Source organism: Passer domesticus, chromosome 10, assembly GCF_036417665.1.
Source record: "Passer domesticus isolate bPasDom1 chromosome 10, bPasDom1.hap1, whole genome shotgun sequence".
In the NCBI taxonomy this organism is placed as follows: Eukaryota; Metazoa; Chordata; class Aves; order Passeriformes; family Passeridae; genus Passer; species Passer domesticus.
In genome coordinates, this window is record NC_087483.1 from 15,476,011 (window position 1) to 15,500,082 (window position 24,072).

At 41.0% G+C, this 24,072-nt stretch overlaps 1 protein-coding gene across 15 annotated transcripts in view; it reads right to left on the reverse strand.

Moving 5' to 3' along the window:
* The window catches only part of ANKRD44 (ankyrin repeat domain 44), a 128,040-nt gene that overhangs the window by 48,379 nt on the left and 55,589 nt on the right, over positions 1 to 24,072 (reverse strand). For all 15 annotated transcript variants that reach the window (XM_064433934.1, XM_064433937.1, XM_064433924.1 and 12 more), the window contains exons 2-6: positions 19,291 to 19,374; positions 12,492 to 12,570; positions 5,857 to 5,927; positions 2,078 to 2,278; positions 1,062 to 1,149 (exon numbers count right to left, since the gene is read on the reverse strand). In XM_064433934.1, the coding sequence (XP_064290004.1) occupies positions 1,062 to 1,149; positions 2,078 to 2,278; positions 5,857 to 5,927; positions 12,492 to 12,570; positions 19,291 to 19,374 (523 nt within the window). The remainder of the gene's footprint in view (positions 1 to 1,061; positions 1,150 to 2,077; positions 2,279 to 5,856; positions 5,928 to 12,491; positions 12,571 to 19,290; positions 19,375 to 24,072) is intronic.

Genomic DNA, 24,072 nt, shown 5'->3' on the forward strand with positions numbered 1-24,072 from the left:
CAACTTTCATGTCACTAATTTCTGTCTAAAAGACAGACTCCATTGCTAACTTAGGCCTTAGATGTTATCTAAATGCTTTTAGAAGTACATAATGAATTTCTGAAAACACTTAAATGGAAAATGGGCATGGAATTGCACAGCACAATGCAAGAGCCTTTCAAATCTGAGAGTGAAGTTCAAAGCTCATTAGCTCAAAAGCCACATCACAGTTGTTGGCAAGAACCATTCCATCTGTGTCTGTATATATCAAAAAACCACACAATATGCTTTTCTCACAGTTGGAAATCTCCTATTATCTCATTTCTAAAAGTGCCAGGATTAAAATCAAGACATGTCAAATGAAAGAGTTCCTGGCTGAGGGTGCACAACTCCCCACAAATGGTAACCTGAAATATACAGCTTGGCCAACAAAAGCTCTTGAATGAGCATGACCACTATCACAATCTTGTATTTTTAAATTATAATGCCCCACTGTAAGAGATTTGCCTTTAACTTGAAAGGAATGATAAGTCAAACTGTTTGAGTTAAGCAGTATTTGGTAACACCACTGATTTTTGGAGGAGATATTCAGTTGCTCTTGTCCACTCTAGAATAAAAGGTGACAGTATTCTCCTAAGAGGAAGAAAGTGCCTATTGTGCATTTCCTAAGAATATCATAACCTAGCTGCTTATACACTGCAATAAACAACAACATTTTTGGTCACAGTTACCTGCATTTCATTGAAAGTACTTTTTAACAAAAACTGAAACAAATATAACCTGGGGTTTTTTTCCAGCACAAATATAGTTCAGGCTTGATTTAGAGTCAGAATAAGACCAAAATGAAAAAGCAACACAAAAAGGCCACAATTAACTGTCTTAAAAAGGAAATCACAGCCAAGATCTCCCTAGCTGCAAACCCATAAATGGACAGTGTTTATTTAGACCAGCTGAACCCTTCCCTCTTCAGGATAATTACAACACTCTCTTTCCAGGGCCAGGTCTGTTCCTGTCCATTTCAAGACATGCTACCCGTTGGTGAATAGGAAATTAAAAAGAAGGAGCAGCAGCCCAAGCCTTACCCATGTACGCTGCCCAGTGAAGAGCTCTTCTGTCCTTTTTGTCAAAAGCATTGATGTTTGCCCCCTTGGCTAAGAGCAAGTTCACCATCTAGAAGTAACAACAGAAGGTAAACCAGCCGTCCAGATCACACCTCAAAGGTTTATAACAAATCAATCTTGCAATAAAGCTGGGACACAAAACGCTGCATTTGAATGATCATTTCTGATATTCTCTATTAAAAACATTCAGATTATGACAGTTAGACGCAGACATTACTGTCTCATTCCTACAGTCCAGTGTTTTAAAGGCCAAACACCATCACCTTTTTACAGGAACTACCATTCCTCTTTCTTCTTTTATTACAGTACAACTCATCAACTTTCATTGACAGAAGCTTACTGTTCCAGTCTAAGAGTTTTTATTCCATATCTAGTTCTTCAGGTGTGGAATGGGAAAATGATCCTTAAACCCAGATCTAAAGACTAGTAAAACATAGGAGGCAAAAATCTAGGGACTTTATTTACGTAAGCTTTTTCATATAGTTAAATAATAATACTAGAAAGGTTTGCTTGTGTAAGTAGGGAAAAACAGAAGCACATTTTCTAGAAGGCCAATTAGAAAAGCAGAGTGACTGGATCTCGCACAGCTGCATGTTTCTTCAGTATGAAATGAATCCACCACTTTTCCCTTTTTCCATTCTGCCACTTATTTTCACAGGCAGCTCCAAAGAAGCCAGGAGACCCCGGAGCTGCTGGAAGCAGTGGCACAGCCAGCTCTCCAGGACTGTGTGCACACCTCACTCATACCCTGGCTCCACACAGCCACTTCCAGCCACTGCTGTGCTCCTGCCAGTTTGGGAAGCAGCCAAGTGACAGCAGCCCTGCGGCTCGGGGACGTGGGGCTCAGTCTAGACCCAGCCACAGCGGGTCTAGACTGAGTGCTAGAGTTGAGTCTAGACTAGCACTAGACTCAGACTAGCAGGAAGGCAGTGGATGAGCCCAGCAGAGAGCGGGCAGTGCAGTGCTGGCGCGCTCACCTCGATGTGGCCGTTGAGCGCGGCGTGGTGCAGCGCCGTGCGCCCGCCGCGGTCCGACACGTTGACGCTGCTCAGCAGGGGGATCAGGATCTCCGCGCACTTCACCGCCTTGTTGGCGGCCGCCACGTGCAGCGGGGTCTGCCAGTTCTTGTCCCGGGCGTTGACATCGGCCGAGTGCTTGATGAGCACCTGCACGGCTTCCTGCAACGGCAGCACGGCCACGGCCATCACCCAGCAGCTCCAGGGAACGCACGGCGCTGCCCCGGCAGCTCCGGCACGCGACCCGTGTGTCACGGAGGCACAGAGAGCAGCGGTCATCCAAGCCACCTCCCAGGCCTCTGCCATGGCACTGTCCATTCAGGTGGCCCAGCACACATCACCTCTGCTGCCACTGAGAGCAGTGGCCTCACAGTCAAAACCTGCCAGGTGGATTTGAGGTTGTTCTAAGCTGCCTGTGCAGAGAGCCCATCCTGTTTGGTTGATTAACCATCAGCACCTCATAGCTGTGCTTGCAGGGAAGAAATGAACTCACTTGAGCCATTACTGCCACCACTGATGGGCCCAGGCCTGGCCAGCAGCAGGACACCCTGGAGCTGCCTGGCACTGGCTCTGTCCAACATGAAAAAGCTTCCAGCGGCTTCTCACAGAGGATGCCCCCCACTACCACACCCTTGTCACACAAACCCAACACACGCTGCTACAGGAATAATTTACAAAAATAAAAGCACGTCAAAATAACAGCAAAATGCTGCACATTTTGTTTATAAACAGGAAAAAGGGGAAAATAAAGAACATGTGAAAACAAAATTTTAGCTTTGCAAAAACATGAGAATGCTGGTGTCCCCAGCTTAGCATTAGCATTCCTTTCCTCCCCAAGGCCTAAGCATAGGCCAAGGGTCTTGACTGCAATATCCATTCTGTCAGCCTGAGACCAAACAACATCTTTTAAGGTTAATTTTGTTGGTTAAAAGTAAATATTTCCCAGTGAGAAAATGTACTGTTCTCTCTTGAGAGCCCCTCTTGCTGAAGAACTCACAATCGGTTCATTTCTGCTTCTACTCATGCATCTGCCATTAAGCAAGTCAGATAAAAACCACAAATTTTTCTCAAAATTGCATTTCTTTTCTTCTTCCTTCCCCCCCCCCCAAAAAAAAATTACAGAGGAACTACTGGGACACAGTAGCATTCAAGCAGCCTTGTCTGATAAATTCAACTCACATCTGGTATGTGGAAAAGCCCTAGTCCTACACAGTACCCTATTCTTTTTCCATAAACTGCAAAGTTTTCTGTTAAGCCCAGCCAAAATTTTATTAATGAATAACAAATGCATACACTATGTTTACTTAGTACTTTTATATCTAGAATGGGCCAGGAGAGTGCTTGCAGTCTGTATCAACACTACATACATACTGAGAGTTTTATGTCTTTGTCCTCAACTGATCTCAGCAGTTTCATTTTCTACAGCCATCTCACAAACTCTCCTCTAACAGATTTGTTCAGTGAGTGACTGCATCTCTTACAGCACCAATAATGATATATGACTGCTGATGTCTCAAGACGATTTTGTTTTTTTAAATTACAGGCCTACTATTTTAAGAGTAATTTCAATGTAATTCACTGGAGACCTACGTAGCTGGGACATGAAGTCAGCAGGAAACTTCATGCACTCTTAGTGAAAGAAAAAAAAATTCAAAGGAGAATTTTTAGAAGTAAATAATAAGGACTGAATATCCGAAGCTAAAAATACTTCGATTTTAAAAGAAAAACATTTACACATTTCTGTTTACATCTGCAGTCTGCTGCTCTTTCAGATTTGGGATCAAAAGTCAAAATCCTTATGGAAAAGTTTTAATTCTATTGTTTTTAGAGCATGAGCTTTACCCTTTTATTATAGTTTCTCCATATGCATCCAGTGCCCAACTATGGTGTAAACCTCTGCAGTGTCTCTAGCTATCCCAAGCTATTACAGTGAAATCTCTAAACTTTTTCAATCTGTTTAGGGCCAGAAGTTGATATATCCATTAACAATCCTAGAAAGACACCCTAAGGGTTGCTAATTTGTAAATAAATATGAATCCCTAAAGCCTTGAAAAATCATTAAGACATAAGTAAAGAAGAGTCCATTCTTTTAATCAACATATAAAAGGATTCAAGGAGATAACTTCTGAATCCTCTGAAATCTTCATAGTGAAAGATTGATAATAAAACTTAAAATTTGTTGGTGATCATTCTAAAAACAAGTGTGCTCACAAAAACTTCCAAAACTACACTGAGTCCTACTGGTCAGCTTCTGGACCACTAATTCATCTTCTTCTATCAACGGGAACTCTGAATTCACCTACTGCTATCTATTACTGTCACCATCAAAGCTGCACATTTGTTCACTTGTGTAAGAAGGTAAAAAGCAGCACTGAAAGAGCCTCAAAAATAATAAATTCTGTTTCCAACTTGTTACCAAAAGTAGCAATTACAGTATAAATAATGAAGAAAAAATGCCAGGAGAAGAAAGCTGAATGTGTTTATGAAATACACCATGACAAGGGATCAAAGGCTGGTGCCTTCCCCTGCTGCCTCACTAATGCACCTGAGTAGTCACTGAGAGGTACCAGAACTGCCAGCACACTTTCTCATTGTGCTTCAGCTGACAAAGAGTTAAAGATGAGACACAAAGCCACAGAAAGACATACATTTTCTGCTAGGACTGTGGCTGATGATAAAAATCATGTACTCTGACACATCCAAAACCAGAAACCAAGCACACTGCAATTCCCGCATCAGAAAGACTGTGGATGTTTTTTAAGGTTTAAGTCTGATCTTTGTTTTCCAACATGGCTTTTTGTATTTTGCCTCATTACAGCATTCACAGTCTATCAGATATTCCTTTCAGAGGGTTTCAGGGGATGCCAGCAGCTGGGAAGCTCAGCCAGCAGCCAAACAATGCCCGAGTTCAGAAGCGAGCCCAGGATTCCTGCCTCCAGGCTTGGCAAGCGCTGGATTGTTACAGAGGTGATCCGAGTCCATCAGGCTCTGGAAGACAGCCACCCTCTGTTTCACAACCCCTCCCCTCATCCCCAGCAGCCAATTCGGTCTGCAGTTGGGCTCACTGGTAACCAAGTATTGGGAGGGTGAAAGTAGACAGGGACGTCCACAAAGGAAAGCCAAGAATAATGGTGCAGCTGGAAACAGAGCAATGCCCGAGCTGCACTCCCAGTAGTTATTGCTGCTCCCTTTTAAGATAGCAATGGAAGAGGTACAACATGATCCCAGGATATTTCTGTTTGTCAAGCAGAAGAAATATGGGCAAGCCCCCCCCCGCATGAATCAAATGCATTAACAGAAAACCTAACGGATGCCTTGAAATGCAATTAACCAAAACAAATTATGTGGTAATGCATGCTGGATCACATCCACATCCACATCCACTCCCTTCTGGCACACACACAGCATGCACACACCCACAGGGATGTATTCCTCTTTTTTCACCATCAGAAGATGATGTGGGCTCTGTAGACCACAGTGGACTCTATCCCATGTGAGTCCTGCTCACTGCTCCCCGTGACTTGCTGTGGTAACATAAAGCAAGGTGGGAATCAAGCACATGAAGGCTCAAGAGCAGCTACAGGTAACATGTAAATGCTGGCCTCCAGATGCAGTGCCCTGCATGCAGGAAATGCCTTCCCTCTTTGCATGCCCATGCCACCTACCACGGCTCTGCAGGGTTTGCTCTTCCCCCAGCACGTTGGTTATGTGTAAAAGCAGGGTAATCAAATCTTACTCACTTCACTTCTTGAAGCAACTGCTCGATGGAGAGGAGTCAGCCACATATTGTCCTTGGCATTGACACGAGCGCCTGCAAATAAACAGCAGAGGTTACATGCATGCCTTGGGTGTGCCACTGAGAGCCCTGCCCTGCTGTTTCCCAGTAGCCAGAGCTGAGTACATGGTACCTTCAGTGCTCCCCAGGACTCTCCTGGCACCATGTTCACCTTGAAAATGCATTTCCAGGTGTCAGACAGATAAAGCAGTATTGGATTTGCAAGGTGCCCCTGAGTGGGAAAATGATGCATCTGACTCCATGATATCAGAAAGCTAATTAATTACTTTATTATACTATATTATTCCATACTGTAGTGCACCACATCTAAACTGAAACTGCACAAGCACTCAACAGAACAAAATCTCGTGACTGTCAGGCGACAGTCCCAACACACACACGTGGATGCTACTGGTCACCACAGGTAAACAATCTCCAGAACACATTCCACATGAGCACAACAGGAGGAGCAGCAATTGAGATAAGAATTGTTTTTTCTTTCTCTGAGGTGCCCCACTGTGATTCCCACAAAATATCCTTGGGAAGCTGTGCCTTGCTTTTCTCTGTGAAGAGAAATGCGGCCACAAAGCAGGATTTGGAAAGAAAGGAACCAGCTAGATAGGACCATTATTAGGAATTGCTTTGTTTACAGGACCCAGAAGAAGCAAGATTTGTTGGAAAGAATTACCTATGTATGCATGTACATGTGTATCTATGAAGATGCATTTTTTTAGATCAACTGATACAGCTGGGGGGAAGAAAAGCACCCTTTGCTCAAAAAAGCACTTTGCCATCTGCAGACATGAAAGGAACCAGCCTGAGCAACCACCTCTTCTTTCCAGCTCCATCAGGCAGACCACCAAAAAATAACCACTTTCCTGCTTCACAAATCCTGCTGGGATCAAGAGAACAGGACCAGGAAATGCTCAGGTTGGAGCCAGAACTGGGCACTCACTACATCAGGTTCTGTGGGTGTTACTGGGCAAACAACAGAAGAGCAGGGATGAAGAACAGAACTCATCTGCCTCCTGTGCAGTTCAGTGCTAACAGGTGCTCTGACAAGGGCAGCTGGGCAACAGGATGGATTTGGGCTGGCTTGCCAGAAAAAAGGATAAAGGAAGAATATCTGACAACCACAGTGGTTCTGGCTGACTGCAGACCCCATTTTTTTTTAAAGGTATCCTATTCATGTATGTGATCAAAAGGATTTCTTTGCAAGAAATACTAAAGCCATTCACTGATGTGATACCTCAGGAAGAACATCTAGTGATAAGGACTAGAGAAACTAATTTTTAAAAAATTATTGTACCTCACAGGTCTGCAGGTAGCAGTATTAGTCTGAGAAGGGCAGCACATGCAGAAAAATATGTAGAGAAGCACAGCCTGGCTGAGCCTCTGAACTTCATGAACAAAGGGATGCTTAAGGTTCATTTTGCACCATAAGTGCATTCAAAAGGCTGTAATTAATAAATCCCACTCTCTGAATCACCAGTACTTTCTGAGAGCCGATTCTTAGGAATATTAAGATGCTTGCCTGTGAATCACAGTGGTTATTGGGAATCATGCTAGATAATCAGAGAAGAAACAAGTTCTTGCATATTTCCACAAGTCAGGATGCAGGTTTTTTGGCTGCAAGAAAAACAAGGCCACTTTCATAACTACTGCAACAATTAGAGGCAATCCTCCAAACTCACCTCAGAAACTGGTACCTGATGGCACAACCTGCCCTCTGGAAAAAACCCTTCAGAAAAGATACCATTTAAAATAGTTTTCTAATGAATCTGTCTAAGCAAGGAAGCTTTTGCTTTTTTTTTTCTTTGTGAGAAGGCCTTTACAGTTGACACATTAGCATCCTGCCCTTCGCCTGCACTGTGTGAGGCTCTAGAGACCAATAAAGCAATGACTTTCTTCACCATCAGGAAGCTGACAGGACTTCAAGGCACCCTTCCATTATCCTTGTTTGGTCTGGTAGGGGTCTTGGAGATAGAAACTGCTTACTTGAATTCCTGGTGACTGACAGCAAATAACTCTTTTTGGGTTTAGAAATTGTTTTTGTATTTGCCTTGGGGTTATTTGCCTTATGTTCTTAACTAAGGTTTCTTTGGTTTTATCTCTACACATTCAGTAACTCCTACAAGCAGAGGGTTACAAATAGGAAAGGCTAATATGTAGAGTAGCAAAGCATGACCAACATTATTCCTCAGTATTTAACAACTCCAGCAGCATTGGTGAGTACAAAGATGATGAGAAAACCAAGAGAAGCATCTCCATCAGTAGCTACTCATGCCCTTCACTGATCCACTTACCCTTTGAGAAACTGAAATAGTTACCAAGAAAGCAACTGAAGAAAATAGTAGAAGGAAAACAAGACCAGTGTAAATAAAATAATACAGAGCACACTATCAGCCTTTTCTTTCTCAGCTGATTTCCACATCCCTTTACCTCTTTGTGCCTCTTTAAGTGAAGCAGTGAAATTGCTCTTAGGTGTCTAATGCAGTGCATCAGTTGAATATGTTTGTGATTTCTGTTTTTCAGGAGCTACACAATTCACCCGTTGCCTGTTACAGAACTTGCTCTTGTGCATTTACTCAGATGCACATCTTCTGAAGGGACGTTTCAAAACATTTCCTCTTGTACTGCCACTTCCTTCACCAAAATTCAGCTTCTAGGTTCCCAGCAGCTCTTCGCAGGCAATGGTTAACGACAGTGAAAAAACTTCACCAGCACTGATGCCCTCATTTGGGGACAGAAAATGTCTGTCATTTTAAGGATGATCAAGCAGAGGCACTGGGAGAGCAATGCTCATGGTTTCAAAGGTGTCCTCTGCGCTCCAGGAACTTGGAGGCCCATCCTGTGACAGCCCTGAGGACAGCCCTTTGAAAGAAGAGTAACATAGATATCCAATTTTGAAGACTAAGTGCTCTAGAACATGCTACTACATCTAAAATGGGCTGTGTACAAACCCCAGAAGCTAAAATTCTCAAGACTATCCCACAAGACATCCTCCAAGTCAACCAGAAATTCAATGTCCCTCTCTTCACTCTGGACCAAGTACCTTAACCACATTTCAGTGCACTTCCTACAATACTCCACGAATTAATCTCTGTGTCTATAAGGACAAAGAGGGCTGAAAACCACTCAAATTGGTGTAAATTGTGTCATTCATGGCACAATCTTCCTTGAAAATAGAAGTTGCTTTAAAGATTTCACTTTAAGTCCTTTCAGATAGCCACAGAACCCACCCATCCTATAAAATATCCACTTTTAAAAAAGAAGCTCTTCAGAGTAAAGCCTTTCCTCAGCTCCACCATCTCCACCATGCTCTTCTTGAGCCTGACAGAAAGGCTTAGCTGTAGGGATTTGCTTTGTGAGGCTGAAGAAGACAAAATAACATATAACGTTACAGATAAAATCAACAGAGAGAAAACTTTCTGTATTCTACTTTTCTTTAATATGGCTCTTTTGTAATCTTTGCCATTTTTCACACTCAAATTTTTCTGCCAGAAGAGGAAATAAATCAGAAACTGCCGCTGTTCTTTTGAGGTCTGAAATAAACAACTCGATGCTGGCTTTCAGGAATAAAGTTAACATCTCTTTATCATAACCAAAGTACAGTTTTCCATCCAGCACATCTGCCAAATCCACATCTCGAGATTCCACAGTCTAAATCCCCAATATTAGGGATAGTCAATGGAGGAAGAAAACTGTAGTGTTTAACCTATAAATGTCATTATTTCCTTGCACCTTTCCAACTTCTCCTGTAAGACACAGCAAGAGGCCCAACAAAATGTAAGGACAGCTTCTTGGCAAGAAGCCCAGAGCCTTCTGAAATAGTAAAGGAAGGTAATATTGCCAAGATGGCAAGTGCCTAGGTGGGGAACAAGGGGTAAGGGACTGGGCTCAAACATGATGCCCTGAGGCAGCAGCCCAAATGAGAATGCAGCTTGTATTTGCCTAGACAATTGCTCCTGCACATCCACAACTAATGGCATCATACAGAGATTCCTTCTGTGAGATGGTTACCTTGCTCCTTCTCCTTTCTGACAGAAAGGAGGTGAAGAAGTACTCAAAGCTCCTTGCTTTCATGCAGCCTGGAAAAACAAAAGCACTCAGCACCCTTTCCCCAGTTTGAACCATCTGATTATGGATCAGACCTTGGAGCTGGTGTACCTATCTGGCTCTGACATTTAATGGGCCAGGGTGACTCACAGCAGCTGAGGGATCTGGAACTCTCTCTCCTGTACCAGTTCCAAACAGAGTCCATTCCAGTGGCTACCTAGAAAGCCATTCCTGGTCTGTCTCCAACCACCTGGGCAGAAGTTTCATTCATTAGACACTACATTTATTTGTGCCGCCACCAGTTTATGGACCACAACCTCAGAAGGTAATTTAATTTAATAAATTTAATTTAATTTCTCTCCTGAACACTCTACAAAATGAAATGTGTTGATACTGCTCCTAGCTTCTACTCATGCTGAGAATATTGCTTGATACCAACAGCAAGTGTTTGTGTGCTTTCTCTCTGTCAAAAGAGAGACTGCATTGAGAGAAACCATTGCATTTTAAGCCAGACAAAGTTTTTCTGCTTATGTAACTACATGTTATGTTCATATTAATATTTTATGATACACTTTCACTACTACCATTTGCTGACTGAAGAGGTGAAGCAAAGGAAGATGCTGCACTTGCAGCCTAGTTCATGGAGAGATCACAGTCACAAAGAGGTGTTTATAACAAGTCGTAAACTTGCTCCTCCAATTCTCAGAAACCTCCAAACCTGCTCTTGGATAAAAGTACCCATGCTCATGAGTAATGACACTTCAGAAATTAAAGAACAATGAATAAGAAGAATATACTACACAAAATTAATTTTGACTCATGATGAGCTAGTGGGGAAAGGTCCACACAGTTCTTGCAGACTGAACCCAAGCACAGTCCCACTGACACAAAGTTCAATTTTCAAAAGCCCGTATTAGAAGTTTTTCACACTCACTTGGATATATAAAAGCTCCCCAAGATGCATCACCTACATTTTATGCTGTTGATCAGACAAACTCTATAAGCCATGGATGACATTTTGGCAGAGAGGTGCTAGAACTAAGTGTCCCAGAAAAACTCTAGAAAGCCTTCTTCCCTCATCAGGAATGTTCACTGGGACATTTTTGGATGCTGTTTGGCAAAAATGAGCAAAACTGTTTCATCTTTCTCTTTATGAGGATATTGCCTGTGCTGATGCTTGCAAAACTTGAAAAAACACATTGCTCCTGCAATCTCCTCACACCACAATGGAACAAACAACACACACTGCAAGAACACATGCACAGATTCAATTTATTAACTCCTTCCTCCCAAGGAAGAAAATCGTGCTTGCATTTAGCACATTAAAAACCCACCCAAGGATAACCTGTCAGCAGAGCACTGCTCTTTTTAACCATTCTGCTGCCATCAGGAGTAGAGCAGACAGAGCTGATGTATGATGTATGCCCAGCTAGTTACCCTCACTAAGCAATTAAGCAACCCAGAATTCCCCCAAAATGAACAGAGGAAACACAGCTACAGCAAACTGAGTTCTCATTTTCTGCCTTCTCCAGGTCTGGCTAGACTGGCAAGCCAAAGAAATACGATTGTGTGGTCTGCATGTACCCAGCAACAGCCTGATCTGACTTTGAAATTCAGTGCTTTGAGCAGGAGGCTGGATCAGGTAATCTCCAGAAATACCTTCCACCCTGAATTATTCTAGGATTCAAAGCTGAAAATTAGGTACCTTGTAATCAAAGGGCTGAGAATTCTGAAATAACTTTTTTTTTTTTTTTTAATGGAATTCATTTGAAGAAGTTGTCTAAGAAATTGTGAAACCAACTGTGTAGCAAGGTTGCTTGCAAGGGGTTAGAAGTTTGTACCATAAGGTTCCTTTCAGTCCCACATTCTTAAATCCTCACAAGCTTTACTCTTACAGTTCTTCAGTTTAGAAAAACACTGCCTTTGAAATCTGCAAGCACATCCAGGAGTTTGCCATGAATTATGCTCTCTTCTTGAGAGATGACTGCTTTATACTTTGTTCTGACATATTTTGATTGTGTTTTCTGTCACTACAACAGTTGGGAAACTTTTTTTCATTTCTTTTGTTTAGATACTTCCTACTACACAGTTTCTAATATCCAAATAAACTTCCTGATTCTTAGAAACATGCTTCTAATGTAAACAGCACTTACAATTAATTTAAGCTGATTAATAATTTTTTTGCTCTTATTCCATAATTTTTGCTTAACAGGAATTCTTGGATTGTACTCCAGGATATGAAGCCACATTTCAAATATGTACTTCAGCAAGATTCTGAATCATAAATACTGTCAGTTTGAAGGCTTTAGAAGTTGTTAAAAGCTAGTTACTTTGTTTATTAATTCTTCTCAGTCGCATCACATTAAATTTTATCACCAAATTTGAATATATTTTCTAAGCTTGCAAGAAATGCAACCAGCTCTGTGAAACTCAGAAATAAACAATGCCCAAAACTCCCTCATATAGGCTTTGCTGGGTATTCCTTGTAGCTTTGAAATTTGCTGATTTACCAGTTAACAGCAGTGAGGGACTGTACCTTACCTGACAAAATGAGAAGCTCAATGATGTCTGCATCCCCCAGGAACGATGCAACATGAAGAGGTGTTCTTTTCTCAGCATCCTACAAAACCACAGATTGTCCAGTTATAAAACATGGTCAGTAAGTGCAGCCATTGGTGTTAAAGAGCAAAGAATTTATATATATTGATTTTTCTATGCACATTTCTGTTTGTAATTAGAAACGCAATCTCAGCCAGTGAAAGAACAAAATTCAAGACCTCAACAATACGCTTCTTCCCAATAATCCTCTATTTTTATCACTCATTTCCACCTGACCTTGCAGAGACGTTGCCTTTACTCTGATATCCTGTTCCAGGTAGATTAAATCAAAGCTAAAATGAGCAAAGACAGCAGCTTTAGGTCTCTTTCAGAAACATTTTCCACTCTTAGGTATCACAGCAACATAATCCAGATGCTTCTGGATATCAGACTTTGTAAGGCAGTTTTACTCTTCTGTAACAGGAATAGCTAACTTTAAGCTTTCTAAGCTTTCCGTTTTTAAAATCAATATAAAGCCCTATCACATTGAGTGTGAATCAAGTTTTTAGAGAAAGACAGATTAGTCACAAAACCGAAGTTAAGCTTTAGTTCTCCAAGAGGAAAAAAACCTAAAATTTCTCCCTTTATCACAACCAGGCACAAATCAGCATTCACTTGCACACAGGCAACATTTTCAGAGTTTGGCAGGGAGAAACCCACACACTACACCTGCAGCTGAGCATGCAGTGAACAGCTCACTGGAGAACATCCTCGAGCTCCTGTTCAGACTGTGCACAGCACTGGTACCCCAACAGAGGAACTGAGGCTTCTGTCTGTCTGTCCCACCACAGCCATGTGTCCCCCTCAGAGCCCTGATCCCTCACAGCCACAGCTCCTCGCTCTCTGGCTCAGCACCCAGCACCCCAACACTCATCCAGCTCCAGCTCCTCATCCTGTACTGCTGGGAACAGGAGCACAAAAGTGAATCAATAATGACCTAAAGACTGAAGGCTACACACAGAGAGAGGGATAAAAATTGTCCTTTCAAGGAAAGGCTTGGCAGAACCCCAAACCTCAATGTACATTATCAGGGCAAGGAGAGTAAGTGGGGGAAGAAATGATAACAGGATTACAAAAAGCATTAAGGAAATAATCAGACCTGCTTCAAGTGCAGTTCTCAGAAGAACAAAAGGTCAGCAAGAGACAGTAGATAAGCTATAAACAATGGCTAGAAAATCATACTGAGATGAGATAAACTCTCTTTCCAGCACCTAAAGGGGGCCTACAGGAGAGCTGGAGAGGGACTTTTGACAAGGGAGTGTAGTGATAGGACATGGGGAAGTGGCTTCAAGCTGAAAGAGGGCAGGTTTAGATTAGATACTGAGAATAAATTAGTTACTGTGCAGGTGGTGAGTACTGACACAGGCTGTGCAGAGAAGCTGTGGATGCCCTGTCCCTGGAAGTGTTCAGGGCCAGGTTGGATGGAGTTTGAGCAGCCTGGTCCAGTGAAAGGGGAAAGGTGTCCTTCATGGCAGGAGTTTGGAATGATCTTTAATGTCACTTCCAACACAAAGCATTCTATGCTTCTATGAAAACTGCATTAGTAGACTACGTTGGTTCACAGAAAAGATGAGGATGCAGGTTAACATGCCTTGTTTTTTTTAATAATACAGATACAGATAAAAGAAACTAAGAATTTAACAGCCAGGCAATCAGGAACAGAAGGCCTCAGCAAGAAAAACACTCAACACTTGCTTAAACTGTTCAAGTGATCACAGTGGCACAGATAAGGCCCTCACAGGCTTAAAGTTAGACTAGTCCTTAAGTGCTTTATTGGATCAGAGCCTGGAGTACATGAAGATTAGCAGAACAGTGAGCTGAATGAATCATATCAGCACATGTAAAATTATCAGGCACATTAAGGAAAGGGCCTACATTTTGTCCTTAACACAGCCTACCTGTCAAAGGAGATAATGGATTTGAATTTTGATATCAACTGCAACTGCTAAGATCAGGTGATGCTTAGGACAGAGCTGCTTACTATTAAAATGAAAATGCAACTGCTGCAGAAAATAAATGTATGAATCCTTCTTTGTCACCAAATTGACTGAGCAGTTAACAGGAATAGCTGGAGTTTACAGAAGGAGTTTAATCCACCACAGAAACAGAGTTACTGAAGCCTTTGGATTCCCACCACCTTCAAAATGTGCCTGGGTGGCAGAATAAAGCACATTAATGAATATAACTTCCACTGATGGAGTCAAACCAAAGTAATGACAGATACAAACCTCCTGCTCATTCACTCCATTTACAGTTGTTATACCGGAGTACACCTCATTGAAATAGCACAATCATAAAAAAAAATTTCAGATACAAGTTAACTTCAGAAAAATTAAATATTGGGAACTGTTAGGAACTACTGATGAGGCTAAAAGCTTATGAGCACCTATTTCTTGGGCTATTTACAACTGTTTGGAGGCAAAAGTTGATGGTGTACCAAGAAAATCTCTGCTGCTTCAACCTCCTCCTCATACATTCTTTTGTTAAAGCCTGTAATTCAGAGAATAAATCTATGTGTTTGGCTGTGAGAACCACAGGTGAAGGTGAAAATCAAGCTGTGTAACTTATGCTTTGTGCTCCTTCTTCTGCATCATAACAGAAATTCCCATCTGAAAACGCAGATCCTCGTACCAGTACCTCTCATCCCACAGACTTCAGTTCAGCCTCAGAAATAAAGATTTTTCTGGGCTGAGTCTTAAATTGCCAAGTGTTCGTGAAGTGGAAGAGGCAAATAATACTTTGATTTTTCAGAACAAGAAAAATTATCTTTTTTCTCCCCCCTTATCTAACAATTGCCTTCCATAAGGCTGACACAGTGACAGGAAAGCATAACTTTAGAAATTAATTACTAATTCCAGATTGGGACCATAGAACTAATTCCAGATTCGGACCATTCTTTATTCTAAAGAATGAAAATTTGATGATTACTGTTATTCACTCTAAGACTCAAAAGACAGACTTGAAAAATTCCTCCACTTTTATAAACACAGTATTGACTTTGGATGGGGGGTGTTAAGGCATGGGAGCACACATCACTCAGGATGGGAAAAGATTTAGAAAATTCAAGTATTTCAGGCTGATATTGCTACCTTTGAAGACAATAATGCAGTTACAGCCAAACCCTGCCATGAGAGTTTAGTGGTCTGCACATCCTTAACTGCCTCCAACTGATGAGATGAGTCACCAGCACAGATATATATATAGATATATATAACATAGTAACCATTACTACACTACCACGCTGTTGCACTGCAACCCAGAATATTTCAGACTCAGTCTCCCCAGCAGAATCTTCTTCACAGTTCAAATATTTTCTTTATAAAGTATTTTTTTAAAAAAATCTAAGCCAAAAAAAATTATCTAAACAGAAGTCACGCTAGTTACCTTGCATTGAGAACATCAGTGTAATTTTATATTCAATTTTGCTACACAATGGAGAATTGTTCATAATTTCTGTAGGAAAAAAAATTCTCCATCACTTCCCACTTAAATAAGCAGCCTATTAAATAGCACTACTAGAGGCTAAATACTCACTTCAGCTATCCCAAACATGCAAAACCTTTCAGACTCACAACCCTAAATATGTGCCTATTTGTACCCTCAAGCACTCCCAGCACCTCCAAAACCTTCCTTGGCAATAGTACAGGAATACACAGAACTTTTGTGCATGTGGGAAGGCCTGGAATGAGCCTGAATCCTCCTGACAAAGGCAGTCCTGCAAATCTCTGCCTTTCCAAGCAGGAAAATGAGGAAAAAAGTCATGAACTGCACACATACATGTGTCTCCATAATGACTTTCTTCCTTCCCTCTTTATCTCATAATAAACCACCCCCTAAATACACGGTCCTGCATGTATGGCCCTGCAATCTCTAATGGTGCTGCTGCCTGTTCTTCTGCAGACACTCTGCAGCTAGAAACAGGGTTCTCTCCAAGAGAAAACACAGCACCAGGGGATAAAAAATAAAAACAGAGAGAATGAAATTACTTGCAAACAACACATCGCTTATGGGGAAGAATACTGGAAGGCTTTATGACTTTTTTTTAATATTTTGAAGGGAAACTAAACTGGAAGACTGAGATAAAAATGGAAATTTCACAGGGAGGATTTTGGTTTATAACATTGCATTCAACAACTGGATTTTGCAGACAGAAGGTGCTGCACAGCTCATGTATTATGAATCCCAAATAAGAGGTATCAACTGGATACAAATTAGATTCTGGGGGTCATTCTCTCCTACTCTTCCCTAAGTAAAAACAGCACCCCAAAATATCCCCCTCTACATACACATAGCACAATCACCCTGCTGCTTTGAAATGTACCAAAGAGCAAAAGTAGAGGATGTGTACCTGCAACTCATCTGGCAGTCTGGATTGCCCAAGTGACATCACAAATGTCCTGGGAAAACAGGCTGCTGAATGCTGCCCACACTTCCCATGTACTCAGTATGTGTACATACTGAGGGAAATGCTCATTGCCAGCTAAATGTAACAGGGTCCATGCCCTCAGGATGCACAAGTGGCATCACGTGCCCCCAAAGCACAGGTAGGGACTGGAGAGGTCAAAATGACAATTACAGTGGCAGAATGAATTAAAACCACACTTGTAATCCGAACAGATTTCACTGTGTTTGAAGTGGAAGTCACAATTACAGCAGTATCCAGAATGTAGCCATTTCCATCAACAAACAAGTCCTTGGCTTGGGAAATTACTAATTATTTTACCAGACAAAAAAGAAAAAATCTTCTAAACTTCTGATTTCCTTCAAACTCTTTCCTGAGATTAATTTTCTCTTGGGACATCTGCACATGCATTCCTAATTTTGTGTTGTTTCTCCATGCACTTTTTTTCTGTCTTCCAAATACTTCTCTTGATGGAGATTAAAAAAACCCTGATTTTTTAAACTTCAGAAATACCCAGAGCTTACTGCAAAACCAGACTTCTACTTTGTATCCCTGTCCTACCTATATTTGAACTATTCCAGTGTTAACACAGCCAAACAAAATGATCAACAAAGGACAAATCTCTGCCAAACGGTGTCAGAGTTTCCTCTCATGTGAGCAACCAAATGTTAATGTGGAAGTAATTAAAAACACCCTTAAAATAGAAACAGAAGCACGGAATGCAAATTGCCAGCTCACAGCACAATGAGGGGGAAATCTTTTCATCTTTCTTCAGTGATATTTGTCAAACAATTGACACTTCCCTGCAGTCACTATTCAGAGCACAACCTTCAGAGTTTGTGTTGACCAGTATATTTCTAATTACTTCAAAGAACAGCTCTGAGCTTTGCTCCTGAGGAGGCAAAGCATTCTTGGGTGGATTTTGAGCATTGTAAGCAATATACGGGGGGAAAAATAATGGGCAGAACCATTCAATGACTTTTTCTATTAAGTACTATGGGACTCATCTGCAAAACATGAGTTCTTCATCTAATCTTGCACCTGACAGCTGAGAACATCTCCCTAGCAACCATCACTAACACACTTGCAGCCAAAGGATAGAAAAACATTGGAGAAATCCACAGTAATCTCATACAGAAAACGCTACTTTGAAAATCCAGTGTGAAATACGGATTAAATTTGGGGACTGTGGTGTTCATCTACCTTGCTGAAGGGGTTTTCTTTGGCTGGGTTTGGTTTTTTCCTTTGGCTTATTAAGAGCATCAGCAAAAAACAAAGAAGGAGGAAATTCAAGGGAGATGATTCTTTAAGGAAGCACTTTTAGGAACTTGCAGGAAAACAATCAGGCAATGATAATCATGGGGAAAGCTTAACACGAAGGTCTTGGATCAGATTTAAAACAGTGGCATGTCTTTCCTTCTACTGGACAGCAATTGGGGTGGAGCCCCCATCAACCAGATCTGTAGAATCACCTCTCTAGTTCCTTTTGGTAGCTCTGAACCACACAGTTGGACCCCACTACCTGCAAATGCTGCAGTGCCAAGACCCTACCAGACCAACTGCTGGAGTTAGCAATGAATAAAGCGATGGTTTTACATCACAGAAAGACATGAAGTAAAGGAAGGTTGATTCAAAAGTCCAGGAAACACCTGGAAATGATCATTCTGCTTCTGCTTTATATTCTCACCACTTTGAGAGGCCACAGATTGTAGTCAGGACTGGCAGGACTTGTTTCTATCAGTACAGATATTAGTTAAAATCAAAGAGGGGGGAAAAAACCCACTCCAATTTCTGCAAAAAAGACCAAGTTGACTTGGAGATATATTTTTTTCACTGCCAAAGCACTCAACTACTACTTGTTTACAGCTGCTTACCATTCTGGCTAGAATAAGCCCATCTGCAAAACAGTAATTCCTTTGTGGGCAAATTGTGGCCAAGATTCTGCTTCCTTACTCTCACTACTGAGAATTATACTGGAGCTTTAGTTCAAGTAGAGTCAAATGCATAACAGCTCCTGATCTGCAAAGACTCTTCATAAAAGGAAGCCCTGCAGAGAGTAAAAATATGCAATTTTCAGCTGTTTTCATTCATTTTCTCAGTAAGAGAAAAAACAATGTCCCTGACTGACCTGCACATTTGGAATAATTACCATTCACTTAGAAAATTTAAAGTCATCTGCTGGAGACAATTACATTGACTCCTACTTAGGTTACCACTGAAGCCCCAAATCTCTTACTTCCCAATCATTTCCATTCTGTTATGTGTTAATTACTGAGGACATTTTTAATACTGCCATTGCCACAGTCCACAAGCATGGTGCACAACATGCCAGTCACATACCAAGGCGTTGACATCCTCAGTTTTGTAGATCAGCATCCGTATCTCCTCTGGATCACCACTGAAAATCGCCTGGACCAGTGGAGGCTGGAAAAAGAAAACAGAAGCAGAAGCATTACAGGTTTGTTTCTTTTCTGTTTAAACTGAGAGCATTTTACTCCTGCTAACAGTTGCTAAAGCTGGCCAGAGACATGATGTGACCCCAGTCCCAAATCACCAGGAGCACCTCATCAGTAAGAGATGCTTGCTTGCTTGAGGATAAACTGAAATCATGAGCATGTTTGTACCTATAATGAGCATGTGTGTGCACAAACAGGGACCTCCATTAGAACGGCAACTTCTGTCAACAACACACAATTAGCCCAGATGTTCTGCCTGGCATGTAAGGGGAAAACTAATTACATCAGATAGTGCTGCATGCTTGCTCTTGGCACAGATGAATGGTCATGCCATACACATTTAGAAACAGAACATTATGCAGATAATGAATTTCTGGGCAATCACTAAACAACTTGTATTTTTTTCCTGAATAAATACGCAACGAGCGCAGTTAATTTTAACCACCCAAGAAGCGAAGTAATTATCTTATTGTCTCAAGCCTGTTATTATGCTATTATGAATGGGAATGCAGAAATAAATAACCAGGCCCACAGGAGAAACAATGTGCCATGCTCGCTGCTCTCCGACGCTGCCGTCACCGCCGGGCAGCGGGAGGGAGCGCTGCGGGCGCTCAGCGCTCCCAAACTCAGCCAGGCCTGGTGACTTCAGCCCTTCCAACCACCTTGGCAGCAAATAGCTTAGCTAGTAACCAAGCTGGCAGCACGCTGAACTAGAAGAAGAAAAACTGTGCTACTGGAGACTCGGGAAAAGAAGGGGGCAATTCATAAAGATCCCTATCCCATAAAGCACGTGGTTGAAACAGGCCCCACTTTCACCAGCATCCTCCTGAAGACAGTGTGTGCTCCACAGCTCACTCCTGGTTGTCTCATGGTCTTACTGGCAAAAAGGAGTTTGTGGTGCCATGCAATCACCAGAATCTAAAATAATCCTGTAAAACAGCAGCATGCATGACTACTTAAGCACATAAAACTGCAACAGGTCTTGAGATTCTACAGAATTTAATTGTCTTGTAAACAGACTATCTCGAAATTCACAAAACAGGCTGAACTAAGAAAATACCATTTCCTCCCTATCTTTCTTATTCAAATGTGGAAAATACATTTCTAAGTTAATGGTGTCTATTTTAAGACCTATTAATCCCTTATGTCCTTGAGAAACATTCATACTGGAATTTCATTCTTGCCACTCCTCCAAAAATGAAAAGGACTAAGGCAGCATCTTTCATCACAACTGTCTATGTCTTACATGTTGTAGTGGATGTTTGAAAAAGGAAAAAACAATTGCATTTCACTTTAGCAATTTAGCATGCTCCCTTTCCCAGCCATGTCAGAATGGGCAGAGAATATCTCCCAACAGGGGATGCACCTTCTCTTCTAAAACTAACAACTATGAAGAATCAGTGAATGCTTATGAAATTATTATGCTTGCACCAAAATATTTGCATTTCCTGTGCATTTATCATAATATTTAAATGGAAAAAAAATTAACAGGAAAGCAGAGAACTCCTCAATTTCAAGCTGAATGGCAATCACAATCCCGTAGCAAGAAACAAATACTCCATCATCTTACATTATCCCTGAACCCATTTGCAGCATGCCCGTGCAGTATGCCCAGCACCCAACGAAAAGTATCAGCCAGACTCCGGTGACATTTAAGGTGAGACCTCAGACAGAGGTAAGAGAAAAAACCTCAAAATTCAAATCTATTAGAGTTTTTTAAAAATTAAAAAAAAAGGCAACCAAGTTAAAGTGATGTTACAGGTAACACTTTTCTTTTAAAAAAGGAGGGGGTAAAGTACTGTGCATCATTACATTTTAAAAAAGGAAAGTCTACAGTAAGCCACTTTGACCCTTCTTCTCTCTGCCAGAAATCTGAATCAAACCATTGGTTTTACAGAAATGTTTGACCTTTCTATTTAGCATCAGCCTTTTAACACAGAAAGCAGATTGAGAATGTAGTTGTGTTCTTTAGACCTGTGACACACAGAAGATCCTCATCTCAATTTTTGTCCCCCATACCATGGTCACATCCACCTGCAGTTCCTTAGATCAAACCCCAGTGTTCATGTGCCTCTGAAGCAGGGCATAACTCCCACCACTGATTCTCCTGCTAATAGGAGAAAGTTCCCATACACCCATTTCAAAGGCCTCATCCTTCAGACCTTTTTCCCCTGTAAGACTTAATTTTTATAAATCAATTATGATAAAATCTATCTCTGATAACTGTAGCGGCAAGACACAGAGATAATGGAGAATGATCAGAGCCAGAAACTGGAAAGGGGAGATAAAAATGATCAGAGCCTGAAAACTGGAAACAGGAGATAAAACCAGTCCAGGTTAATAACCATCCTGAGTCACTGCTGTGCAGCCTGCTCCAGCTGGCCATTTTTCTGATTCACTATGTCATTATTTTACTTTATTTTCAAAGGTATTCGTTTTGAAATGAGAATGTATTATTTATTGCTGAGGCAATTTTATTACATATTGAGACCCATTTCAGTGTAAGATGTGCAGTCAAGTATAATGACCTGTCCAGGAAATACATGTCAGAACTATGTTGCAGCATTACTGCTCAGTTTGAGGTCAGAGCTGAGAAGATGCACCCACATCCATCAGCACAATGGAAAAAGTATTGCTCCATTCAGCAGCTGACAGGGCTGGAATGGGACTTGTGCAGTTACACACACATTGATGATGGATGCCCAATGAACAGATTACTTTTCTGATCTTCAGTGATAATCATATTCAAGCATCAATGACTTCAAACAGCTTTTTTTTTTTAAATTTTAATTCCTGAAGGGTAGATCATTTTCCTTCCTAATTATCGAAGGATAGTATATTTTTGGAAATAATTTCTAAAACTTGTGACATCATTAACAGGTTATTTCATTAACAGAAATACTTTGCTTTAAAAGTCTTCAAATTCAGAAGTTGTTAAACTTCTTATATTAAAGGGAAAAGAAAAGCACAAAGCAGATTATATATAACTATTATTAGAATTAAGCAAGGGTGCAGGGTTTTGGAATGATGAACAACTGTTTCATCAGCTCAGCTCTCTGTAGCTTCCAATTTCTTAAAGAGAATTTTAGTTGGGAGTGTCCACATTTTTTTCTGAAAATAAACTCCAGCAGCTGACAAAAACCTTTCCATGTTACTTTTTCTACAGAGTTACTATGGTAAGTGTGAAACTTACCAACAAGTTTTATTAGAGGGTTCTTTACTTTGTGCTGTAACAAGCATCTTAGTAAAAATAAATTGTGTCTGCTGACTCCTTCCAGTATTGCAACATATTCCTATCTTTACCGACAGCAGGGAAATCATAAGCTGGACTTCAACCCACCTTAATTTTTTAGGGTAAAATTAACTTGTTGAACTGAAGGCACAATGATTTTTTCAGCAATTTAAACTCACATGGAAGAATGTCCTGTGGCTCAGCTGGATTCCACAGAGCCAACAAGCTGTTCCAAAAGAAAAAGTCCAACACTGGGAAATTCTCCTCTATAGATGTGACTGTTACCAAGGGGCATTGGAAAGTCTGTGACTCCAGAGGAGATGAAGCATGTAAAGGGACTGTCTCAAATATAATTTTAATTACTAGGTGCTGAACCTAGCAGCAAACCACTTTGGTTTTTTGTTAAGTAGCCAGTACCTGTGACATATACTGAACATTTTGCCTTGATTTTAGGTATCCTGACTCACTGACCAGGACTTATTTAAGCCAGATTTTTTTTGGCAGGAGGTAGAGGCCAGTAGGGAAAGGATGATTGACTCCCATGCCCATTTGATCTCATACACTACCATTTGTTCCTGTGAATGAAAAGAAGCTACATTTTGATCCTTTATTAGTTCTAATTGCCTTACATCAAGTTCCTGGACTAAACACTTGGATATATCCATGTATTCATGTAACTAGCAGGGCAATGTGGCAAGACACACAATCATTTCAAAGTGGTATTGATTCTGACAGTTTTTAGCCAAACACCTCTCTTTTTTTTCTGAAGGTACTCCCACTAATCAAGGTTACAAGGTTGTCTGCTATGTCACATCACATACACCTGTTTCCTTCCACTGGCCAAAGCAAAAAGGCTACTCCTCTCCCTAATTTTAGTCTAGGACTTTTTCTCTCTGCACATACAGCACATGAATACCTGAAATGCTGTTTTAACTTAGAATCTGTCTGTATTAATGAACAGCCATTAACTGGAGTTAATTCTTAGAGTGCATTTCTCTAACACTTAGTAATTATACAGTTTCAGAAATTACTCAATACTGATCATTTTCAATAGGCTTTGCAGCCTAATTCCCTTTCCTCTGGGGTTAGCCTTTTACTGTGTTTTAGGAATGAATTGCTGGGTAAATATCAAAAAAACTTGCTCTGAATTTGTTAATTCAAAAGGTGCAATCCTGTTGTAGGAATTTCTATACACACTTCTGCCAACAAAGTACTTTCACAGAGCTGGTGTTTGGAGAAAAATGCCCTTGGATGGCTGCTAAGAGGTGTTACATAGCAATTATAGATTTTTACTAAGCGAGTGAAGGAATACTTCTCCAAGTGACTTAAAAGCCAGTGGAGAGAATCAAATGTGTAGATTGGGTGTCCTGTTTCCCTGGAAGCACTGTGACAAACTAACAGCATTGTTAAGTGAGCAAACGCACTTAGGACATT